This window comes from Typha latifolia, chromosome 2, assembly GCF_019914945.1.
Source record: "Typha latifolia isolate L0001 chromosome 2, TyphaL0001v2, whole genome shotgun sequence".
Classification (NCBI taxonomy): Eukaryota; Viridiplantae; Streptophyta; class Magnoliopsida; order Poales; family Typhaceae; genus Typha; species Typha latifolia.
Window position 1 is genome coordinate 18,216,886 of NC_133087.1, and position 9,166 is coordinate 18,226,051.

The window sequence follows — 9,166 nt, forward strand, 5'->3', positions numbered from 1 at the left end:
ACAATGTCTGTTTTGCTCAAACATCCACCTGCATCTTTAAATTCTTGTAGCTTCTAGAAAGCTTGCGTCGTCTAAGTGGACCAGAGGAGTCTCTTCCACGTTATTGGCAGCATCTCTGCCAGGTGAAGCAGGTAGCTAAGATATTATTTGTCACAAAACCTTCCTGATGTTGTGAAGTTAAACTCTTAATCCACTTCCTGCTGTTCTTATGTTGATGTTGCAGCTCCAGTTTTCTTCTTTTTAAAGCGATGGTTTGAATAATTCTTTTAAAAAAATCATCCTATTTTATAAGTGCCACATTATTGTTGAATAACTCGACGTAAACGCAGAACACACACTAATCTCAATACAATCTCCCCCCAAGTAATTAATTTGCCCACGATAATAACAAGTTGCACCAAACTTTACAATGCTCCCCCGCCCCCACTTATGTCATGTTGTTAATGGCGACGCAGTTGTTCGTCATCTTCGTCAGTGACGCATCGAACCGAGTCATCGGGCTTTTCAGTCCGATCTTGGTGAACTCGTAGTCGCACGACACAAGATTCTGCAGCGCCGACGACAACATGAGACCAATCAACGCCTTATCCCCGAACTTGCCGGCACGTGTCGCCGCACCGAGGTTGTCGACCATGTTGACGTACAAGTTCGAACATAGCTTGAGCCCGGCGGCGACGGCTGGCCGTGAGCTTCTGATGAGCCGGGCGGCGCGAATCTTGGCGGCCTTGGTGCGGCGCACGGTGGCGCGTATCTGCATGTATAGGACGGCGCGGGCATCGACGGTATCGTGGTTGGGCTTGCCGGCTGAGCGGCGGACGGTGGTGACGCAGAGTGAAGGGTTCGGGGTGCGGCCGCAGACGGAACGGATGGCGCCATCGGTGGCGGGGTGGAGGGCAGCGGAGGAGGTAGCGAGGGGAAGAAGGGCGAGGAGGAAGAGGAGGTGGTGGACTGGCCTCATGGTTTAATGAGGAGGGAGGGAGGCCAGAGACAAGAATGGTGGTCTGAGAAGGGAGGGGAAGATATAGACGAGTTGGATACCGAAGGTTTCGGTTGGCCTCAGTTTTGAAACTGTATTGCGCGCGGAATGCTCTTTGACAGTTAGCTCCGCTCTCTTGTTTTCTTTCTGGCTCTGCGTCATTATCTGTTTGGATGTCGTTATCTTTCTCAATTCTTTATTTGTGTTTTTGACCAAGTAATTCTTGCAGTAGGACATTGTTTAAATCATTTCTCAATCTACTATCAGTTTTTGGCAGCTCGGCAATTTGATGTCTAGAGATTCTTACTCAATTGTACACTACTATGTTGAAAAATTGTTGGAAAAAGTGATTCATAAATTGTTCTTCCGTCAAGTAATTCATATGTAGTATATTAATATACCAGCATAGCATTCTCTCTTACCTATATTAATTGACTGAGAATTAAGACAGCGATTTACTAAACTGGCAAAAATTATAGCCATCTTAAAAATAGTTTAAATAGTATTACCGAAAATTAATTTTTCGTGTAGCTTTACTTTGGTCACTCAGATCTGATACTTGATTCTAGCCCCCCTGGACTACTTGAACTAACCAAATTAAATAAAGAAGCACTTGACCACGGACCACTAAGTTCCACGTAAGCTCTGCTCTCCGACCAGCAGTCGACGATCAAGACAAAGCTATTAGAAAAGAGAAAAAGACAGCTATCCATCGACAGCGTTTGCAAGGCAGAAGGGTAGTAAAGTAATCTCAAAAGTGGAGGCTATTATTCCTGTATAAATAAAATTGAAGTTCAATCACGAATTTTTTTTTCCTCCCTGTTAAATACCGCCCTATTAAAAATTACCCCTAGCTCTCCCCAAATTCACTTCTTCTGCCGCTAAATTAGTCTAATTCAGAGGTGGCAACTAGCAGTAAAGTAAGACACGTATGACAAAGCAAGCCATTGAGATTTGAGAATAACCAGAGCGTCGCACCTTATTGGCTGCACAACAGTCGGATGTGGCGTGCAGCCAATCAGAAACGCGGATTGACAAAGCTCGTAGTAGTATCTTTCGTTCTTTCAACAACCGCACATTAAATAAAGCGGAGGGAGATATAATTCGCTTGACTTTTGTTTTTCTTTTTAACCCCCCCCTCTATTTCTCTGTATTCTCCACTCTCCCATTGTAACCAGAAAATTTATTCGTTATTACTCTTGTGAGCCCAGAGATCGAAGCTCTCGTAATGGCGTTTTGGTGGCCATTGCTCGTTCTTGGGATCGCCTTCGCTCTTTGCCGCTTCTTGCTCATGCTGATCCCTCCGAATGTCCCCTCGATCGAAGTCGATGCTTCCGACGGTAACTGTTCGGCGGATTCTTTCGGATTTTGCTCGAATTTTCACAAATTTCGTAAATTTTTATAAGCTAGGGTTTATGGCAGTGTTGGAGGATGCGAGCCAGACCAAAGAGAACAGCTACATTTACGTACGCGTCCCCAAATGCTGCTCTTTAGCGTGTTTTCTAGGGTTCGCCTTTTTTGGTTCTTTGATTAGTTTATTTGTGATTGCTTGTAGATACCAAGAAAGGGGAAGATGGTGCAACTGGACAAGGTCCAGTGCTATGAACCTGCAACTATGAAGTACTTGGGGTATTTCCCTGCATTAACTCCTGATGAGGTTGGTGGTGATTCTAGTTGAATTCATGGATTGCGGGATATGGTTTACATTTATGATCTTGGAGCACCATAGATTATAATCCTTACGTTAACTGTTAATGTATTGTGACCAATTTAAGTTTACTCCATCTCCTTTAATTATCAACGGAGCTGACTAGGATGGAAGATATATCTTCTAGATTATATCATTAAATTTATATAAAGTTCTTGCCAGATGAACCTGTGATTTTTTGGATCAAGTTGTGTATTGTTAAAGAAAATTAGGATGGTGCAGAAATAAACTGGAGGCGAGATATGTTTCCCATGAAATTTAGTTGTGTTTCTTCAGCTCCCATGAATTTGGATTGAAAGTAATATGTGAAATTTTAAATTAACACTATATGGAAAATTTTCTTTTAACTGTTAAAATGCGCCATCTATAAGTAGTATGGTTGCTGCATCAGGTTAAGGAGCATGTGGTCCAAGCGAGAAAGGCACAAAAGATATGGGAAAAGAGTAGCTTCAAACAAAGACGCCAGTTTTTGAGAATCCTGCTGAAGTACATTATTGAACATCAAGAGCTTATATGCGAGTAAGGTCTATAAATCCAAGCATTTATTTTTTTGCACTTTTTTTTGGTTGTTGTTGCCTGTTAGTATTAGTGTAGCTTATTGGCTAGAGGTCCGGATCCCCGCGAGGACTTCAGGTCTGGATTGTTTTGTAAACTATTAGGCTTCTTCAATTTAAGATTATTGCATCCAATCTGACTTCTTGAATTATTTTCATTGTTGATTCCGTATGTCTGTATCAAAAATGACAAGTGGTTACCATTCCTATTTTATAGGATATCTTCTAGAGATACAGGAAAGACAATGGTGGATGCTTCTCTGGGTGAGATAATGACAACATGTGAGAAGATCACTTGGCTTCTGGATGAGGGTGAGAAGTGGCTAAAGCCTGAATACAGGTGCAATTTGAAGATTTATTCCAATTTAATGGAGAATATTAGATATTTGACTGTAATTTTTTGCCATTCCCCATGAGTGCAAAAATTTATATCAGTTGTAGTGATTTATTGATATATATCTCAGAAACCTATTATTTATTAGTCACTTCAATCTGTATGACACTATACAGGGTTATTATGCATAGTTATTGTGTGAGTTTTCTTGTACATGTTGAGTGAGCGTGGGTCTATGAGCATGTGACCTCTTGCACATGCGTGTGCATGTGTGTGTTTGTGCATGCATGTACGCATAATGTGATGGATGTCCATGCAGCTGGCATCCTAAAGTTTCTGTATGGCTTTCTTTCTTTTTTATCTCACATAAAATAATCTACATTTGCAAGTGTACCGACAAATGGACAGTTCCAAATGATCAAGAATTCAAGATATGAATACTTTGTTTTATAGTCTTATCTCTATTGTTTGGCAATCTGCTTTCCATGAGAACTTACTGACATCATAAAGAAAACAATGATCCATCATGTAATGTACGACGTTCGTCATTGTCAGCACTAGTTAACTCTGAAGCAAAATATATTTATAAAATTAGCAGGAAAATGAAACTATATGTGTGAATTCTTTGTTTATATATTTGTTGTTGATTTTTTTTTTTACCAGATCTTCTGGACGGTCAATGCTGCATAAGAGGGCAAAGGTGGAATTCTATCCTCTAGGAGTGATTGGAGCAATTGTTTCTTGGAATTATCCCTTCCACAACATCTTTAACCCAATGCTTGCTGCAGTATTCTCTGGAAATGCTGCAGTGATAAAGGTATGCTCTACTAAATCTTTGTCTTTTGTGACTTTGTGTATGGACTCTTCCTCAGTTGTTCTGATATATGCATCTATGACAGGTCTCAGAGCATGCAAGTTGGTCTGGTTGCTTTTACTACCGTATTATTCAAGCGGCCCTTGCTGCTGTAGGAGCTCCAGATAACCTGGTCCACATAATAACTGGGTATACATCAGTTTTCAACATTTTGTCTTCTTGCTGAATTAACTTGAATCTGGATTTTTATCACTATTGCAATTTTGCACCTCCTCCAGGTTTGCAGAAACAGGACAAGCTCTTGTATCTTCAGTTGACAAAATCATTTTTGTTGGCTCACCTGGTGTGGGAAAGATGGTATTTCATTAATTTTGCTTCTCTTTTCTTTCTTGTCTCTTTGCATGTCACTTGAATCTTTTGCATGGGTCAACCTGCCATGCCTAAAGATTCCTCTTTTGTTGTTCAGTTCTGATTATCAAAAGATCATTTGCCATCATGACACTGTCTCTTAATAGTAATAAAACAAGAAAGTTGATTGACAGGTAGTAAATAGGTCATTCTCCAATATCTCCTCTCCTAATATTTAAAGCTTAAACCTACCAAAGTAATTATGAAATTGATTTGGGGGAGAGAGACTTACACACTCTCGGATGCCCTTTTTTCTGCTTAGATTTAATCCTACCAATCCATCTCATATGGACAGTGATGGTAATATGATCAAGAAAGATAGTAAGTATCTAGATGCATTTTGATCTTTCAGGAGCAGTACTAAAAGATACATACCAATGATTTAGGAAGCCTTATATGCTTGAATAGATGTCGTGATAAGTATACAAAACGGAACCAAATTTTATTGGATTTGCTTGTCCCATTTATAAACTTGGGAAATCCTGACTGACTAGGATAATGTAATTCAATTCCTTTTTTTCTCCCTTATTTGTCTATTTACTGTATCTTTGTACTTATCACAGATCATGCAAAAAGCATCAGAGACCTTGATACCCGTTACTCTTGAGCTTGGTGGGAAAGATGCATTTATTGTCTGTGAAGATGTTGATCTGCCTAATGTATGGAAATATGGATATCTCCTTATTGCTAATTGCCCTAGTTGCAACTTTGCATGGAACATTCCTATCTGTCAATATCCCATATTTCATTAGCTTCTCTTATGTTAAGCATCTTTTACAGGATTAATGATTACCACTAATAATTGTTTATTTCCTATTTTCAAGGTCGTGCAAATTGCTATTAGAGCTGCACTTCAATCTAGTGGACAGAATTGTGCTGGTGCTGAAAGATTCTATGTTCACAAAGATATCCATTCCACATTTGTTGCTCAGATAGTCAAACTCGTTAAATCAATATCTGTTGTAAGTATGTCTATTCTTGCTCTGCTGCTACTAGAAGTTCTGTGCAACGCCAGCATATTCTAGAAAATATTAGCCAAAGGAAAGAAAGCAAAAATCCAAGTATGTCCGACAGAAGATACCAACTAATGGTCAGGGTTATTTATTTATTTATCCTATTCAAGATATAGACATTAATGTTAGGCAGCATATCTATACATTGATACTTTCCTGAAGCATCTGCTGTGGTACAATAGTGGCATGCTGTTTATCGAAAAATAATTTATTTAGAACTTGCAGATTTGTTGATTAGATATAAGGTGATATCGTGTTCTTCAAACAAATATATAGCTAATCAACCAAAAGTTCTTGATCTTTAGCAGTCACTTTTAATGTGTCTTTCTGATTGTACTAAGTTATGGTAGAAAGAAGGGCAGTAGTCATTGCTCTGAGATTCAATATTTTATGTAGGTGAAGGTACAATATATGGTGTCTTAATTTCTTTAGGGTATGATCTTAAACTATGTATTTTCAATTTCTGTGACCGTTTTTCACTTGTACAGTTTGCTTTACGGCCAAAATGAGTGTCTTATATATTACACAGGTCCATATGTTTGCTTTTGTGTAAGAGAGCAAAGCATACAAAATTGCGTGTTTTAAGTCCATGTCATCAATTTTCTTAAAAAACTTGAACTGATAGCTTATTTTGAAGAACTGATTTTGTTAATCTGCATACTGCAAGGTGAAATATATAGTACATAGTGTATCTTTTACCTCTCCTTTTTTTCTGTAGGGACCCCTCTTGCTGGAAAATATGATATGGGTGCAATATGTATGCAAGAACATGCTGAAAAGCTTCAAAACCTTGTGAACGATGCCTTGGAGAAAGGGGCTGAAATTGTTGGTAGAGGAAGCTTTGGCAATTTGGGAGAAGATGCAGTTGATCAATTCTTTCCTCCCACTGTTATAGTGAATGTTAATCACACAATGAAACTGATGCAAGAGGAGGTACACTGGCAGCGTTTGAACTTGTAAGAATTTACCTTTCCCATAAGAAAAATGCTAGTATGGTGAAGTTTGATTGGCATGCAGGCTTTTGGTCCAATCATCCCAATCATGAAATTCAGTACTGATGAAGAGGTCATCAAGCTTGCAAATGACTCCAAATATGGACTTGGGTGTGCTGTGTTTTCTGGCAACAAGAGGCGTGCCATAGAAATAGCTTCCCAGTTGCACTGTGGAGTTGCGGCAATTAATGATTTTGCTTCAACCTACATGTGTCAGGTAACTGATAGATATAATCAGCTGCAAGTATGTCTTTCATTCTTAAGCTAGATTTCTTCTCGAGTCGATAATTCTTTTGGAACGCCAACTTCACTCCATGTATCTAAATATTATTTGTTACTTCAGAGAAACTAATGACTGCACTTATATGAATATTATTCCAAACATATATTTCTGCATATTGTTATGAATATTTCATTATGACTCATGCCCTTTTACTATTATAAATGCATGACATTAGTCCATATGCTTCCCTAGTCTATGCTTCTAGGGCTTATCATTGTTTTGCTATCATTGCAATTGCTGCTGATGAACCCAAGTTTACTGCTTACTTCTGCCATGGTGTTGAACCAATGCAGAGAAACAAAATCTAATGGTCCATGAGTGAGTGATCTGCTCATGTTTATTAAAGATAACATATTGACATTAAATACTTCAGTGAGTACTGGTAAGCTGGTGGCAAATGGTCATGGCTGCCAGCTGCTAATTTGCTCACATATAATGACACTAAGTATCGCTTGGGGATGTTCTTGGTGTCACACATAACCAACAGGCCCTTATGTTTCTTCCACTGTTACTTCATAGGAAGCTCAGTCATGGCATATGCTTTCTCAAGAAGCAATCATGGAATTAAATTTGGAGTTTCATACTTGATTTTTCTCAAGTTGTTTCTACTCCGTGTTCTGAGAAAAGTCACTATTAGGAAATGTTCTTTTCCATGCATCTTATCTATAGTTTATGATCTTTTTACTATTAAGTCTGAATCCTTTGATTTCTGCTTGAATGCAGTCTTTGCCCTTTGGTGGTGTAAAGCATAGTGGGTTTGGTAGATTTGCTGGTGTTGAAGGTCTGCGAGCCTGCTGTCTTGTTAAGTCAATTGTTGAGGACAAATGGTGGCCATATATTAAGACGAAGATCCCTAAACCCATCCAGGTCTGCTACTTGATAATTTCTCCAATCAAAAGATAATAGTTTTGGCTAATGCACTTAAGACTTCTACTGTTTATGCAGTACCCAGTAGCGGAGAACGGCTTTGAGTTTCAGGAATCATTAGTCGAAACTCTCTATGGCCTCAGCGTGTGGGACAGGCTGAGGGCACTAGTTAATGTATTGAAGATTCTCTCAGAGCAGAATCCTACGACTGCCACTACGAAAAAGGAATGAGTAGAGAAACTGAGTTTTTATTTTTATTTTATTTTTTGGTCGAGAAAAGAGTATATGAAACTAGAGTTGTAGAATCAACTGCAACTTTGTTTTGTTAATTTGGTTAGCAGTGTCTCTCAGTTCGGATTTGGTGTGCATACTTATTACTAATCCGTGAATTTTGGTTATAATAGAGAGTTCCTCGTGATATTAATTATTGCCCGTCAGGATTTAGGGGTAATTGGTTTTCCTTATTGGTACATCATATTAAAAGTTCTGAAGGTTGTTCTTTGAAGGCGGAGGTCACGGCAGTTAGATGGATATTCCTCCGGAGGAACGCATTTGTGACGTGCCTTGAGGATTTTTTTTTATTGTTTGTTTTTTCTGAAAGGAGGTCCATCTTCGAGATTACAGAAAGGCATGCAACTGCTCACCCGTCCAGAGGCCAGAAGACCTACTGCGGATGGCGTGCTTAGCCAAGTCGTGCGCAAGTAGATTGTTGCTTCTGCTAGTGAACCCAAGGTAGGATTCCTTGACGGCAAAAGCTTACAGTCGAGAACATTATGATAAATAACCTAGTTCGGGTTTGACACGTGGGAGGTTATCCAATTAACCTAGGCCTAGCTGTCACTGAAGAGCCATGCCTCGCTTCTTGCCGAGAGCTTGGAGAGCTCTGTTAGGTCCACCAGAATGGCTTTCGCCTTGCCCATCAGGGGGCAGATGCAGTGGTCAAGATAAACCGACATTGCCAGCGGTGGTGCAGAAGGGCTTGGGTTGATGAAGATACCGATCCCACCACTAAGGCTATTGCACCAAGCAACATCAATCCAACCTCCACAACTGGAACCAAGATCTGGTGCCAGCGGTTGGGGGTGGGGGGAGGCTCGAGACCTGGTCAGAAGCAGCGAAAGATATAACTTTATCCTTAAAAGACCTTGTGACCTTGTCACATCTAGCTTTCCAGAGCCTCCACATGAAGGAGAAGCAGTAGGCTACGTCGATGGCCT

The 9,166-nt window shown here is 39.7% G+C and overlaps 2 protein-coding genes across 2 annotated transcripts; one reads left to right on the forward strand and one right to left on the reverse strand.

Annotated features, from left to right (window-relative positions):
• Positions 1 to 295: 295 nt before the first annotated feature.
• On the reverse strand, positions 296 to 977 carry LOC140781212 (uncharacterized). The gene has a single exon (XM_073127101.1). It carries the CDS (start codon positions 956 to 958, stop codon positions 428 to 430), a length of 531 nt encoding a protein of 176 aa, XP_072983202.1. The 5' UTR covers positions 959 to 977; the 3' UTR covers positions 296 to 427.
• Positions 978 to 2,109: 1,132 nt separating this feature from the next.
• LOC140782660 (aldehyde dehydrogenase 22A1-like) lies at positions 2,110 to 8,373 on the forward strand. The gene is made up of 15 exons (XM_073129356.1): positions 2,110 to 2,316; positions 2,399 to 2,442; positions 2,532 to 2,633; positions 3,076 to 3,203; positions 3,456 to 3,578; positions 4,236 to 4,389; positions 4,472 to 4,575; positions 4,665 to 4,743; positions 5,358 to 5,453; positions 5,619 to 5,756; position 5,890; positions 6,526 to 6,740; positions 6,825 to 7,016; positions 7,806 to 7,949; positions 8,028 to 8,373. Exons 1-15 carry the CDS (start codon positions 2,205 to 2,207, stop codon positions 8,178 to 8,180), a joined length of 1,785 nt encoding a protein of 594 aa, XP_072985457.1. The 5' UTR covers positions 2,110 to 2,204; the 3' UTR covers positions 8,181 to 8,373.
• The last annotated feature ends 793 nt before the right edge of the window (positions 8,374 to 9,166 follow it).

Bases quoted from the DNA above. Each gene is read 5' to 3' on its own strand.
- LOC140781212 (XM_073127101.1), bottom strand. From the start codon at position 958: ATGAGGCCAGTCCACCACCTCCTCTTCCTCCTCGCCCTTCTTCCCCTC.
- LOC140782660 (XM_073129356.1), top strand. From the start codon at position 2,205: ATGGCGTTTTGGTGGCCATTGCTCGTTCTTGGGATCGCCTTCGCTCTT. The intron at 4,744-5,357 runs GTATTTCATTAA...TACTTATCACAG, and splicing joins CACCTGGTGTGGGAAAGATG to ATCATGCAAAAAGCATCAGA. The intron at 5,454-5,618 runs GTATGGAAATAT...CCTATTTTCAAG, and splicing joins AAGATGTTGATCTGCCTAAT to GTCGTGCAAATTGCTATTAG.